Genomic DNA, 14,314 nt, shown 5'->3' with positions numbered 1-14,314 from the left:
GAAAAGTAGCTTATGTTCTTCAAAACTTCTAGGCTGTTAGAGGGGTAAAAGCAGCAGAAACCTTCCCATATGCTGGTTTCTGAGCCCGAGATTGAGCACTGCTTGAGGGAGTGTGTGGGGTTCTGGAGTCAGATTCTCAGGGTTACACTCTGGTTTAACCAGCGTTTATTACCTGGTCCCTGTCACTTACCCTTTCTGAGCCTTATTTTTCCCATTCGTAGAATGGATGTAATAATGTTACTGCTCGTTTGGTGCTGTTATGATGATTACATGGGATAATGCATGCCAAATGCTCAATAAATATCAGGGAACCATTACTGTCACGTATCACAAGACAAAACCGCAGAGGGCTCAACATAAAGTTTTAGAAATGAACCGTGCAAACTTGGACAAGATAAAAAGGTCCCCATTGGGTTTCCTTATTTGCATAATGGGCTAAGATCCCTCACGGCTTAGTGTTTCTGAGGTTTAAATGGGAGAACGTATAATGAAAATTCATATCCCAACACCTGGCATGGGGTCAGCCCTTGGTGAGTAGCAATTCTTATTATGGCAATGGGGCAGGTCCAGTGAGTGAGAGGTCAGATGCTCATTCGGGCAGGGCAGGGATCTGGAAAGCCCTGGTAAGGGAGGGAAAGAGGAAGTCTGGGAATGCAGGTGCATCAGAGTCCCTTGGCCACAAGTTCATGGCTGAGGGCCAGGTGGGAAGGAAGAAATAAGGACTCAGCTGTAAAGACCAAACCTTTGGGGCAGGAAAAATGGGAAACAGAGGACTCAGGGTTGAAGAAGAGGAGAGATACCCTGACAGGGCCTGGGCATACATGGCCCAGGAGTGCATGACACTTGGGATGAAGGCTGTTCCCCCCAGCAGGCTCCTTACTTCTTTTGATTTGGGAGCTAAACCACACCTAGAGCCTGCTGCAGGTGAGGCTGAAGGAACTGGAATGTTGAGCCATTCCAGGCCAAGCCATTGTCATATGTGAACGAATGGGGTGGTGATTGCTGACATGACAAGACCAAGGAGGCTGGAAACCACCTCCCAAGTTCAGACCTTAATGCATGTGTTTTTACTGGATATCATGGCTCAGGTGTGCATGCTGGTGGGAGGCAGTGGTCTCTGGAAAACCTTGCATGCACAAGGAGTCTTGATGGTGCTGTGTGAGTAGCTAGGCTTCTGTAAGTCCTGCCTCCTGCAATGGGGTGTTTCTTGGAAATACTGATCTCTCATCCGCAGTCACAGTGAGCTCGGAGAGAAAAGGTCTAAGAAGCAAAGTTCCTCTCCTCCTCTGTAATTGGCTTCTTTGTAATAATCCAAATCTTGCTCCCTGGGGGTCTGGACAAAACAACCATAGCCTAAGGGTCTCCCAGGACAGCAAATGGTGATAAAGAAAACAGAGCAGGAAATAGGAGGATGAGATGTATGAGTCCTGTCTTCATCAACTGTTCCAGTGGAAGTGGGGAGAGCAGTGCTTGGAAACTGTGCTGGAGGTCTGGGAGGGGGCGGTATGAAGCAGGAGAGAGAAGGACAGGGCTTCTGTGATAAAAGAGTTTTTATCCTAGCTCAACCAGGGAGACTGGTGACCAGCTCGGCATCCTGTGCAGCTTCTCAGCTCACGGCATGGTCTCAGCAGCAAGTCTGACATTCTAATACTTGAGAGAGGGTGGCCTGTGACCATCCTGGATGTCATGTCAGGAGCTGGGCAGTGGGGAAAACCTAAGTTCTTTCTTCTCAAAACTCCCAAGGGCCAAACGCCTGGCACTTTCTCTAGAAGGCCAATAGCTGCCTCATCACCAAGATAAGTCAGGGCCTCATTAGTCGAAGGCGATGCTTGTTTCCATCACTGTGCACAAGGGTTTGGGGCTGAGTTGCCCATAATGAGGTTTGATGAGGACCTCCTAACTGTTCATACACTCGGTTGATGATGATCAGTGTTTCTAGAAGGATCTGTATGGTTTGGAGTAGTGGTTCTCAGACTTTGGTGTGTGTGAAAAATAACCTTGGTGCACTAGAAATCCAGATTCAGGGCTTGCATCTGTAATTATTTGGACTTAGGGAGTCTGAGATAACTCTAGGAGTCTGTGTTCTTAATAAACTCCCAGATAATGCTGTTGCAGGAGCACCATGAGTCTCAGAGGAAGGTAGGCACTGTGGGATGCGTTCCGGGCTGGGACTCAGGAGAAGGGAGCTGTGGCCCCGGATCTTGCCCTGATGTGTTGTGCAACCTTGTGCAAATTACTTCCCACCCTTGGACCTGTTTCCTCTATAACATAAGGGGCTGGGTTGGATCTGCAAGTCTCAACCCATGTTCGCAGTCAAGTTGCTACTGAGCTTTGACAAAATGCTCCCAGAGTCTCCCAGTCTACCATGGTGTGTCCACGCATTGGGGTCACTCTGCCCGTGCATGTATGTTTAAAAAGCTTCTGGGTGATTCTAATTGCTGCTGGAACGGAGAACTACTGGATGATACCCGGTGTTCCTTCTGGTTCTAGAATTCCGAACCTGTGCACACTACATTACCTATGCCTCATTTCTTCATTAATCCCCGTCGGGGGGGAAGAGTTTTCTACGTAAGACAATTTTCCAGATAATTAGAGTCCTCCATTAAGCACCAACCTCTTAAAACTTTCGCCTTTCTTTGATTTTTCTTCTTAAACAAAACATCAACATCTTTTTGATGATTTAAAGTCACCACCACGGTCATTCATTCATGCATTTATTCAGTAAATATGCATTTGGCATCCCCTGTGTGTTATAGGTGCTTATGGGAAAAAATGTCATAGTGCAGTCGAAAGATGGATGGGCCATGGGCCATACTAATGAAAGTGACAACTAACATGAGCATTCATCACTGTTACTTACTCTGTGGGGGGTACTGTTCTGGGCACTGCAGTTTCTCCATCTCATTTAATTCTTCCAACAATCCTCTGAGGCAGGTACAATGATACCCCCACTCTACAGATGGGGAAACTAAGGCACAGAAAGGTTTTATACGTTCTCAAGGTCGCACAGATGTTTGAAGCAGAGCCAAGATTCAACTCAGGCCCCAACCTCTCTGTATGATCAGGGTCAATCTCACTCCCTCCCAGAGCCTCAGTTTCCTCTGGTGCTGAGTGACTCCAAGGCCCCTTGGAGGGGTCCCTTGACTCACACCTAATGGGTCTGTGTCTGTCTGCCCAGGTCTCTCAGGAAGTCTCTCACCTGCATCAAAGAGAGCCTGCGGATCTTCATCGACCTGGGGGAGAAAGACAAGGCTGCTGAGGCCTGGCTCGGGGCTGGGCGACTCCACTACCTCATGCGGGAAGATGAGCTGGTGGAGATGTACCTGCAGGTGGGTCTCCCGCAGAGCTCATCTGCCCACTTGGGCCATGAGAGGAGACAGCTGTACCCTCCAAAGTGACCAGCTGTAGCTAGAGAGTGGTGATATCCACGCTGAGCCCTTGGAGGGAGGGTCGACCCTGGGACGCTCCCTGGGCACAAGATGGAACCAAGGGAGGTCTGGTGACCAACAATCCCTGAGTCGCAGATACATGTATGAGCTCTCAAAGAACGTGCTAGGAGGCTCACTCATCTGTCACATCAAGTAGATCTATTTTCGCTAAGCTCAACACACACCTTTACTTTGGGGTTTCACTGCAATGGGAGGCAAGGTTGATGTGTGCAGGGCGTTAACATTATTGTCCTCTTCCAGTCTTTTTTCTTGTGTCCCTTTAATACCTGAGCTATGGTAGAGTGCAGTGATTAAAAGCCTTGGAGAGAGACAGGGCTGGAATCCAATCACAGGGCCATCGATTACGGACTGTGTGACCTTGGGCTTGCTACATCAGCTACTTCTGCTATGTCATGGGGCCTCAGTGTCCTCATGGGTAAACCCAATCTCTTAGGGTAAGGGTTAGGTGCGTCACTTGCATAGCAAATACATATGCAAAGCAAGCATTTACTAAATGCTTGGGACTTAGTAAATCCTTAATGAATGGTATTTTATTATTATTATTATTAAAAATCCCTTGGATTTTTTCTCTTTAATCATCATTTCTGTTATCTGCACGAGGCTGACATTATGATGGCATATATTATTTGTTCCATTGAAAATATGCCAGTTATCTTTTCTTCCTTCCCATTTCTTATTTTCTCCCTATTATTCCCCTTATTACTTAAACGCACACAAACCCACTTCCACCGAGGCTTAATTATGGCTGTGTAGCATTGAGCGCGCACTCACTATGCACAGGAGATTTTGCAAGCACGTCACATACCTGCTGTAGTTGAACCCTCATTCCAAATGCAGCAGGAGTTTCTACTCAAGCTCCCATTTTACGGATGTGGCTCAATGAGCCCGAGTAACCTACTCAAGGTGATCCAGCTGGTAAGTGGTGAAAACTGCACACGGACAGTGTGACATAACGCCTTCACTCTCAGCCTCTACGCTATTCTGCCGTGGGATGTTAGAGCTGGGAGGGCTTTCGGAGAGCAGACAATTAGGTCTTGCCTTTGGCTCTCCCGGAGGCGAGGCCCAGAGGGAGCTGAGCCGTGGGGTTGTGCATTGCTTGGTGGCAGGGCCTCCGGATGGCACGATCCCATCTCCCTGCCTGTTCCTCTGTACGGCGGGGTCTTGCCCCAGAGACTCCACGGCCAGGCCTGGTCCCAGGCCCGCACAACCCCAGACTGGTTCCCGCTGTTCTGCAGGGCCATTCTCAACCTCAGGCTCTCTGAGGCCCCCTAGTGGTGCTGCAGATGCTGTGGGGTCCATCTGCCACTTGCGCTTCCTCTCCGCCTTCTGTTTAGATGCAGTATGGAAGCGAGAGATAAAGAGGTCCTGGGTGCCAGGAGAAGGGCACGGGGCTGGAAGGCACTAGCATTTCTTTGCCACTAACTACTATGTAAACACAGAGTTCCCGTCTCCTTTCTGAGCCTCAGTTTCTCCATCTGCGAAGTGCAGGTGTTGGATGAGATCACTGTTTTCCAAACTGCAGCCATTTATGGGTGAAGTTCATGGTTTTGCCATGTTCATGTATTTTCTGTCCCATTACTATTTTCTTTGACTCAACTTCAAATCGACTTAGTTTTTTACACTAAATAACACTATCTGAAATCACAGGTGTGGATGTATTATTAATCTTTTCTCTAAAACACATTAAAATAAATACTGAACTATTAAAACATAAGATGTTTGTCTATGTACTGCTCAAGATCGTCTCTCGGGCTACCACAGCAGTCTCTCATACCGTGGTGGGGAAATGCCAGACTAGGGAGTCGCAAAGGCTTCCTACCGGCCCTGTGAGTGCGGAGGACAGTTCAGCGTTCGGAGGATGTGAGCAGAGGGTTAACCCAGGTGGTCAGGATCTCATTCCTGTCGCTCCTGTGGATATTTGGAAAGCCTCTCTGCCTTTGACACCTGTCTCTGTCCCATCCAGGCAGCCATCCAGAAAGCCCTGAAGTCTGAGGAGCCCTCTCTGGCTCTCAAACTCTATGAAGAAGCAGGTGACGTGTTCTTCAATGGGACCCACCACAGGCACCGTGCGGTGGAGTATTACCGAGTAAGCCCCGGGCTGCGTCGTGCACCAAGCTGGGCCCTGGCACAAATGTGGGCGGGGCTACGTGGCCTGGGGTCCCCTTCCCCTCTCCTGCTGGGATTCCATTTTCTTTCCTTCCTCATCCAGTGCCCACCTGCTCTCCCTTTTTTCAATCAACGGGCTCTCAAAGAAGGGGTTGATAAACTCTGTCATTCCTGGGCTTGATAAATTATCCTTTCTGGGAGAACACACCAAAATAATTACACCTCTTGGGTGCATGGTACTTTACCATTTCTAGCGTACTTCTGTGTTTACCAGAAGGTTCCTGTGTACCACTGGTGGCATGGTAGGAGATGATGGGTCCCTGGATGAACACTTTCGTTTTACTATGTTTTTATCAAGTGTGCACATTCAAATATATTTTAAAAATTAAAAATGTGTAACACCAGCACATCAAACCCATGACTTCACAGATATTATTGCAAAGGATGAGGCAAAGTAATAAAAGAGCATTGATTTAAAAATAATAGTAAGTAAATAATTGTGCAGATGTTAAGCAAATATGTCAAAATCATAATTGTTCATCACTGACTGAAGGTCGGAAACCTCATTATCTTATTTGACCCTAAAATTTCATTTATTCATTCATTTGCTCATTGAGCTCTTTATTCAGTCATCAAACATTTATCAATGTGCCAGGCACTGAGCTAGGGGTGGGGAGAACAAGAAGCATGTCCCTGACTGTTGAGCTACTCATTGTCCTATGCACTTTATAGATGAGAAAATTAAGTCTAGAGGGATGAAGTGACCTGCCTACAATTCTATCATAATAAAAGTAATAGATATGACTATTTGTTGGGCACTCTCAGACACCGTGTGCATACTCCACGGATGGTGCTGTGGTTGCTAATGGATCCTGTGGCTGGGAGGTGAATACGTTCCCATGTGGCCTCAAGAAATGTCATCTTCCTTTTCCCCATATCCATTTTTCTGGTCTTAGGAGGTCTGATGACCTTTAGTTCTCCTACCTCTAAAATCTGGGCAGAGCAACCAAGAGCAAGGGCCAGGAGAGCGAGCTGTGAAAAGCCATGGCCATCCCTCCAACCCCTACCAGCAAAATGGAAGCCTCCTAGAGTATGGTCCGTACCAAGGATTCTTAGCTGGACTATGTTTCCGTGTGCTTCTGTTCTCAGGCCGGGGCCGTTCCTTTAGCGAGGAGGATGAAGGCCCTGAGAACAGAGCTCCGGGTTTTCAACAAGCTGACGGAGCTGCAGATCAGCCTGGAAGGCTATGAGAAGGCTTTGGAGTTTGCCACCTTGGCGGCCAGACTCAGCATGGTCATAGGTAGGTGGTCCTGATGGTCGGCCATATTGAATGGGAGGGCTACCCGCTTATCCAATGGGGGGATCACAGAGTGTAACAGCAGAGGCTCTGGAGTCAGACTGTGTGGGTTCAAATCCCAGGTCCCAACTGAGATCTTAGTTGTAAGCAAGCTGCTTAATGTCTATACGCCACAAGTGTGTCATTGGCAAATGGGGATTAAAAACAGCCCCCACCTCATGCAGTTGTTATGAAGACCAGCGATTATCCGTGTAAAACCCGCAGCACAGAGCTTGATCCCTAAATCCTTGCGGAGTGATTACCATTCCACCGTTGGCATTGTTCCCCAGTGCAGGGTAGGTGGTATTTTATCCTGTGCACAGGTAATGCCCCTGTTACCAGAGGCCTCTGCTCTAGATTTTTAATGGGTTGATTGTTAGTCAAAAGCACATTTTCCACACGGAATTGAAAAGTAAATGAAGATCAAATTCCCATGAACTTAACTCACTGTGTAGCTGAAAACGCTTGCAATGACCCCAGAAGCTAGTGGGAAACAGGAAAAAGGCAGAAAAAAAAAAAAAAAGATGAAAAAAAAACCCTCCTCTTGAATGTTGGTCTTGAGGAAAAGCAGGTTTGATTAGAGAAGGCTTGATTTGATGGAGGGGCAAATGGAGTCTTCTGGGAGGATTCTAGAAGGGACTTCTGGGCATTCTCAAGGGCCTGAGATGTGGATGGCACTGGACTTTATTGTGTCTAATTGCACTTCAGAGCTCTCTCTCTCCTTTTCCTACCTTTTTCTTTACTGCAGAAAATCTTATCTGAGGGACAGTGTGCTATCTCAGGAAAGGCGGTGGGAGCCCCAGGCAGCTCCCGCTCTGAGCACTCCTTTATCCTTCCCTGGACAGAAGCTGAAAGGAGGCTATATCACCCTTTTATGCACTTCCCTGTGACCGGATTTTTCCATATCAGAGAATTTTCTCTCCCTTGGATTTTTTTCTTTTATTTTTGGCTTTTGTCTCTTTGAAGCTTAAAAGTGATGTTTTTCAGATTGCATCAAACAGCCACCTTGCAAATATTCCAAAACCACAATGGGAAGCCTTTGTTCTCTTTAAAAGGCCACTTTGTATTAAAGGAGTTGGTTATTAAAACAACAGACCCACCAAAACCCAGAACAACAAATCATAGACCCATTAGAAACCAAGGTTCTAAAGCATGAGTTAGAAGTGGGTGGCGGGGGCTGTTCTCTGTAGTCATCTGCGACTTCGAGCTGGTGAAGGAGCCAGAGGGTGACTGCTCCTGGGGGCAGCCCCAGGGAGCTCTCTGAAGGGGGAGGCTTTCATGTGGAGAAGACGTTTGTACTACAGACTTATTCGTTACAAAGAATCCTTAGCTACCCCATCAAGCTAGTTTTGTCACCATGTTTCATTACAGGGATTTGGGAATAATCATTTCCCAGAATCCTGAGTTACAGAAACATCTGTTAAAAAGAGAAAATTTTTTTCAGGAAATCGTCCTAGAAAATCTTGACGAGCACTCGTGCTCTAAGCAGTCACCCCCAGAGCCTGGTGTTTTCTTTTGCATCACTTACCACAGGTGTAATTTTGCCTTCGTGTGTGAGATTATTCAAGGAACATCTGTGTCCTAGGAGACAGTGAACCTCACACGAGGACAGGGACCTCTTCTGCTTTATTCCGTGTATCCCAAGCACAGTCCCCGATCCCTAGAAGACCTTCAAAAAATAGCACAGAATGGGGTGAGTGATCGGATGCCCGTGAAGTGTTGGCTGCGAGATCTCTCCCTTAGTCTTCCAATTCCTAGGAGATCAGAAGCAGGAGCTGGTGGCCTTTCACCGTCTGGCTACAGTCTACTATTCCCTGCGCATGTATGAGATGGCTGAGGACTGCTACCTGAAGACTCTGTCCCTCTGTCCACCCTGGCTGCAGAGTCCCAAGGAGGCCCTATACTACGCGAAGGTGTATTATCGCCTGGGCCGACTCACCTTCTACCAGCTGAAGGTAAGAGCCAGGCTTACGAGGCTGTGTGAGAGCTGCAGTCCCACCCTATTCTTCCCTGACCCTCCGCCTTCAGGGTACAGCCGAGTGGCCCAAGATGGGGAGTCACATCTCATAGGGTGGGGAGTGACTCCTCTGGGGACATGATGGCTCTTTTCAGCCCCAATGGAGACCTCAAAGATGCTCCTGTCTGCTGAGGAGAGGGATCCTAGCTCCTCTTTCTCCTTACCCTGCTATGACTTCCGTAGCCACTTTATCTGTCAGGTACTATGGGGACATTGCCCGGTCCCTGTGGGTTCCTCGAGGGCCTATAGAAATATGTGAGATGCAAAACAAAAGAACTATAAGCTCCAACATTGAAATAAAAATTAATACTTAATTGTGCGTCTTCAAAATATTATAGGTTAACTAGTCAGTTGTGACATATTTCTTATAAAGTTATATAAGACTCTAGGAGAAACCTGGGTACATGCTAACATGTTTGAGATAGTGAGGTGGGGTCTAGGAAGGCAGACCTGTCTCTGTCCTAATGAGGCCTTAGCCCTGACTCTCCTGTTTGCTCAGTAGGAGTTGAATTCAGAGCTTCTTATTTTTCCAGCCACTTCTAGAACTGTGTTGGTGGTCTGAAAGTCTCTGTTACAATTCTGGCCCTCGAACTTTGTCCCCGGTATTGGCTTCCCCTGACCAGAGGTCCCTGTCTGCGCCACCACAGCCCTTAATCTCTTCATATCCTTCTGAGTCACGCCTGTGTTGGGCCCCCAGGGGAACCTCAGGGCAACTCTGCTGTCCTTTTCTTATTTACCAGACATTGTTTCTGGCCTGAATTAATTATTGACTTATGAGGGTTAATGGGAACCAGACAACCCTTTCTGAATCTCACCCAAAGAAGCATCTGTTCCTCATTCCTACCATGTGGGGAGGGACGACGGGGTAGTGAAGGACTCCCCAGCCCTCTTACCTCTATCCCATAGCTCCCCAGAAGTGGTTCAAGGACAAAGAGTGTATGACCGGATTGACTCAACCAGGGGATCTAGGGGCCAGGCAGAGGAATTCAATTCAAGTTAGCTTAAACAAAAAAGGCAATTTATTGGCTCAAGTAACTGGAAGTTCAAGTATAAATTTAGGAGTTTTAGGTAGTTCTGGATGCTGGTACTCAAATGTCATCACAGATTTCCTCACCTTTTCCTGTTTCTCTTCCCTCTGTATGTTTCTACTTCTGTTTCTTGGTGTCCTTTGTGTCCAGCTATTGGCAGGCTCAAGCCCATGGCTAAGAGGGTGAGGGACCATTTGCTCTGTGAGGTCACACTGAGAGGTCCCAGGGAATGACTGGGCTAGGTCGGCCTGAGTCATTTTGGAATCCCTGAGGCCCTGGGCCCAGGACGATGTCGCTTCATGATTAGCTGAGCCTGGGTGAGGTGCCACCCCTGTGCCTGAGGATGGAGGGCCACTGAGGGAGCAATGTCACCTGTCTCGTCCACGTAGAGTGGGGCAGGAGGTCCCCTAGGAACCAGGAGGACGGGGTGGGAAAGTGTGTGGGGCAGACAAAAGCTCGAGTTCTGAGTCCCCGGCACTGCTGAAATGTTTGCTTACTGCTGTCTCTTCTCTGCCCCCTTGCCGTGCGGTTAGGATGCCCATGATGCCACCGAGTACTTCTGGCTGGCCCTGGCAGCAGCGGTCCTGCTGGGTGACGAGGAGCTGCAGGGCACCATCAGAAGCAGGCTGGACGACATCTGCCAGAGCCCCCTGTGGTACAGCAGCCCCTCCGGGCGCTCCTCAGAGAGGGCACGGTGGCTGAGCGGCGGGGGGCTGGCCCTCTGAGGACAGCTGTCCCAGATCTGACCGGTGGCCATGGCCAGAGCTGCCTCCCCACCCAGGGCTCCTCCACCCCGACCTGGAGGGTCTGTGTCATCACCTGGCCCAGTCCCTCATCTTCCCAGGGGACGAGCACAGCCCAGAGGGAGAGGGCCTCATTCCAGGTGGGCCGCACAAGGAGTGGATGATAGAGCAGGGATTGGAAGTCCTGGTTTTGTGTCCAGAGCGTTTCCAGTGGACTCAAGTCCACGCGTACAGCCTCTGTCAATATGCAGCTCTTCTAGAGAAAATGGGAAAGCTTGCCCCTAGGGGGAGCCTCTCTCCTGCCCACAGTGAGGAAAGGAGGCACACTGACTTCTCTCAGGGAAAGCCCCCCTCCCCTTGCCAGCAGAGAAACTGGTAGTTTCTTGCTTCTCTTTCTTCAGCCAAAGGAGGTGCTCCTCCTCCTGCTCATGGGGACTGGTGGGTGGGAATTCACCATGCTCTTAGCTCAAAAGACGGCCTCAGAATGGCCAGCTTGGCACACAGGGCCTGGGGTCTCATGCGGATTCCCTTCTCCATCCTGCCTGAGGCTCTGCTCCTCCATAACCTTCCAGAAACTCCGGGAGGCTCCTCAAGGGCCAAGGCTGAAACATTGAACACTAAGAAAATTATGACATAAATTGCATGTAAATAGTGTATATTATTAAATATTGCTCTTCTACTTTTATGCACATTTGTCTCCTTTCTAATGGGGAGAGATGAGATGGGGGAGGCTTGAAGGTTGGTTTAAACACCGAGGTGCCATATGGATTTCAGGGCGGCTCCTCAACAAAGCATCTCTATCAGTATCTGTCACTGCATAGCACATGGGGTGGCTTGGAACACCCTTCATCTCACGATTTCTGTAGGAAGGCAGGAACCCAAGCATGGCTTAGCTGGTCATCTGGCTCAGGGCAGCTCACAAGGCTACGGTCAAGGCTTGTCAGCTTCCGTCTCCTCAAGCTTAGCTAGGGGAAGGCTCTGCTTCTAAATTCACACCCATGGCTGTTGGCAGGAGTCAGTTCCTTGCTTGCTGTTGGCCAGAGGCTGCCCCCAGATCCCCGCCATGTGGGCCTCTCCACAGGGCAGCTCACAACATGGCAGCCGGCTTCGTCAGAGAGCAAGTGAGAGATAGCCGAGTGAGAGAACAGTCTCGGCTTAACCTCATCTCAGAAGTGACATCCAATTAGTTTTGCCTATTCTATTCATTATAAGGGAGTCGCTAGGTCCAGCCCACAGGAAGAGGGAGAGGTAAATACCAGAAGGCAGGGAATCACTGGGGGCCTTTTCAGAAGCTGCCTACCTCAGTATCTGAGTGCTTTGATAATGGAATCAGGAATTCCCTAAGGCAGTGAATCCCAAGTATGGTCCTCTGACTGGACCAGCAGCATCAGCCTCACTTGTGAGATTGTTTGAAATGCAAATTCTGGGGCCTACTTAAGACCTCTGAATCAGAATCTCTGGAGCCCTCGCTTTTGCCTTGCTCTCCAGATGATTGACTAAAGCATTAGAAACACTGCTTTGGAGCCATGGTTCTCAGATAATGTGCAAAAGAATCGCCTGCCGAACTTGCTGAAAATGAACTTTCTGATTCCTACTCCAGTAATTCTGATTCAGTAGGTCTGGGAGATGCCCCAGGTACATGCATTTTTAAATGAGCGACTCAGGTGATCCTGATGCTGGGGGTTCACCTTTGTTTTGAAATGTGGGAACATACAAGATGATCTAGCCATAGGGCTGCCACCGATGCCCAGCAGCTTAGATTTTATCGGACCCTCTGCCCTTAATTTCTAGCTTTTTGGGCCCACCAGATGGTTGGTAGTGCGGTGAGTTGGGATTGGGGTGTTAAGTTGAGTCAACATGGCATCTTCTAGTCATCAAGATTGTCTACACATCAGTACATCTTATTTTCTTTTAGGAGCTTGGTTGGTTGCCAAAACGGTCTCTGTTCTAGAATATTCTTCTCCAGGAAGGAAACGAAGTGACCTAATCCACAACCATGTAAAATAGATGTGATTTTGTTCCCACCACAAACTGTAAAATCCCTGAGCAGGGAGGGATGTTGTGGATGGGTCTAACCTCCCCGGCAGCGTCCTTTCAACAACATTCCTGGGAGACAGACAAGGGCATATGCATTCCAGAACAGTTATGCATCTTATTTTGAAGAGAGCTTGTTTGGCCCTGGAACCCATGCCATGAACCATTCCCCATTTGTCTCAGGTTACAGCCCCTTTCCCTTTTCCCACAGACCTATTATTCTCCTCTGGCCAGATGCTAGTTTCAGCTCTGAAAGTGTGCTTCCCATAATGCACCAGGCTTTGGGACTGGCTTGTGGGGAGAGTACAGAGAGCGGTTACTGTACTTAATGTAATTTAGTGTTGTAGTTTACCATTGCATTAAGATTTTTCTTCTCTCCAGCAGTCACATCTTACCTCTGGCTCACATTCAGCTTATGATCAATTGAAACCTCCTCCCACGTGAGCTTCTGTTTCTCTAGATCTTTCTTAACTGCTACAAATCTATATATGTAAAAAAAAAAAAAAATATATATATATATATATATATATATATACACACACACATATATATATATCCTATATGTATTTATTTATTTTTAAGTGAAGGGTATTATATCTACCCATTTTATATTTCATTGGGAATTTTAGCTAAAATTTTCTGATTCTATACACTTTGGTTCATCTGTTAACCTGGTACCTTTGCCTCTACCCAGATCATTTATAAAAATGTTCAGCATGTTTCCAAAGACGAGGGTAGGATTCATTTTTAAATGAGAAAAACATTGCACTGTATCATTGCAATTACTACATCCTATATGAAATCGCTCTGCTAAAATAGTCTTTAAAAGTGTTTCAGAGGGACTCCTGGGTGGTTCAGTCGGTTAAGCATCTGCCTTCGGCTCAGGTCATGATCTCAGAGGATTGAACCCCGTATCAGGTTCCCTGCTCAGCGGGAAGTCTGCTTGTCCTTCTTCCTTTGCTCCTCCCTCTGCTCGTGCTCTCTCTCTCAAATAAATAAATAAAATCTTAGGGAAAAAAAATGAAAGTGTTTAAGAATCCCATTTAAAAAATATGGTTAACTGGGGTGCCTGGGTGGCTCGGTTGGTTAGGTGACTGCCTTTGGCTCAAGTCATGATCCCGGAGTCATGGGACTGAGTCCCACATCGGGCTCCTGGCTTGGCAGGGAGTCTACTTCTCCCTCTGACCCTCTCCCCTCTCATGCTGTTTCTCTTTCTCTCTCTCTCTCTCAAAAAATAAATGAAAAGAGTCTTTAAAAAAATATGGTTAACTATTCCCCTTGAAATCATGTTGATGTTCCCCTCCCCCCCAATCTACAGAGCGTGGAGCGGTGATTGGATCTGGTCTGTATTTAAGCAGGTTCTGTTGTATATATATCGTAGCCAAAGGTGAATGAATTAGTTACCCTTTTTATCCTTGTCCTCCCCTAAAGGTTGTGAGAGCCACCCAGCTCCCGGCCGCTGTACCTCACCTGAATAAAGAACAAGGAGGGGATTACACATTGTGGAAACCCCCGTCACGTGTTTTCTCAACTTTCAGGTGCATCTCTATCCTACCCAACAGTGCTACCACTCTGAAATCCAGTACTGCTGTGATCCTTTG

The 14,314-nt window shown here is 47.8% G+C and overlaps 1 protein-coding gene across 1 annotated transcript in view; it reads left to right on the top strand.

The window, feature by feature from the left end:
• SH3TC2 (SH3 domain and tetratricopeptide repeats 2) overlaps positions 1–11,268 on the top strand; it is a 50,348-nt gene extending 39,080 nt beyond the window's left edge. Inside the window, exons 13-17 of the mRNA XM_032395336.1 lie at positions 3,179–3,329; positions 5,413–5,535; positions 6,705–6,855; positions 8,650–8,846; positions 10,470–11,268. Coding sequence (XP_032251227.1) covers positions 3,179–3,329; positions 5,413–5,535; positions 6,705–6,855; positions 8,650–8,846; positions 10,470–10,661 — 814 coding nt within the window. The 3' untranslated portion in view covers positions 10,662–11,268. The remainder of the gene's footprint in view (positions 1–3,178; positions 3,330–5,412; positions 5,536–6,704; positions 6,856–8,649; positions 8,847–10,469) is intronic.
• The last annotated feature ends 3,046 nt before the right edge of the window (positions 11,269–14,314 follow it).

The sequence above is a fragment of the Phoca vitulina genome, unplaced genomic scaffold (assembly GCF_004348235.1).
Source record: "Phoca vitulina isolate PV1807 unplaced genomic scaffold, GSC_HSeal_1.0 scaffold83, whole genome shotgun sequence".
NCBI lineage: Eukaryota > Metazoa > Chordata > Mammalia > Carnivora > Phocidae > Phoca > Phoca vitulina.
The sequence above is the reverse complement of the archived record's forward strand: the minus strand, read 5'-3'. Positions and strand labels throughout refer to the sequence as shown.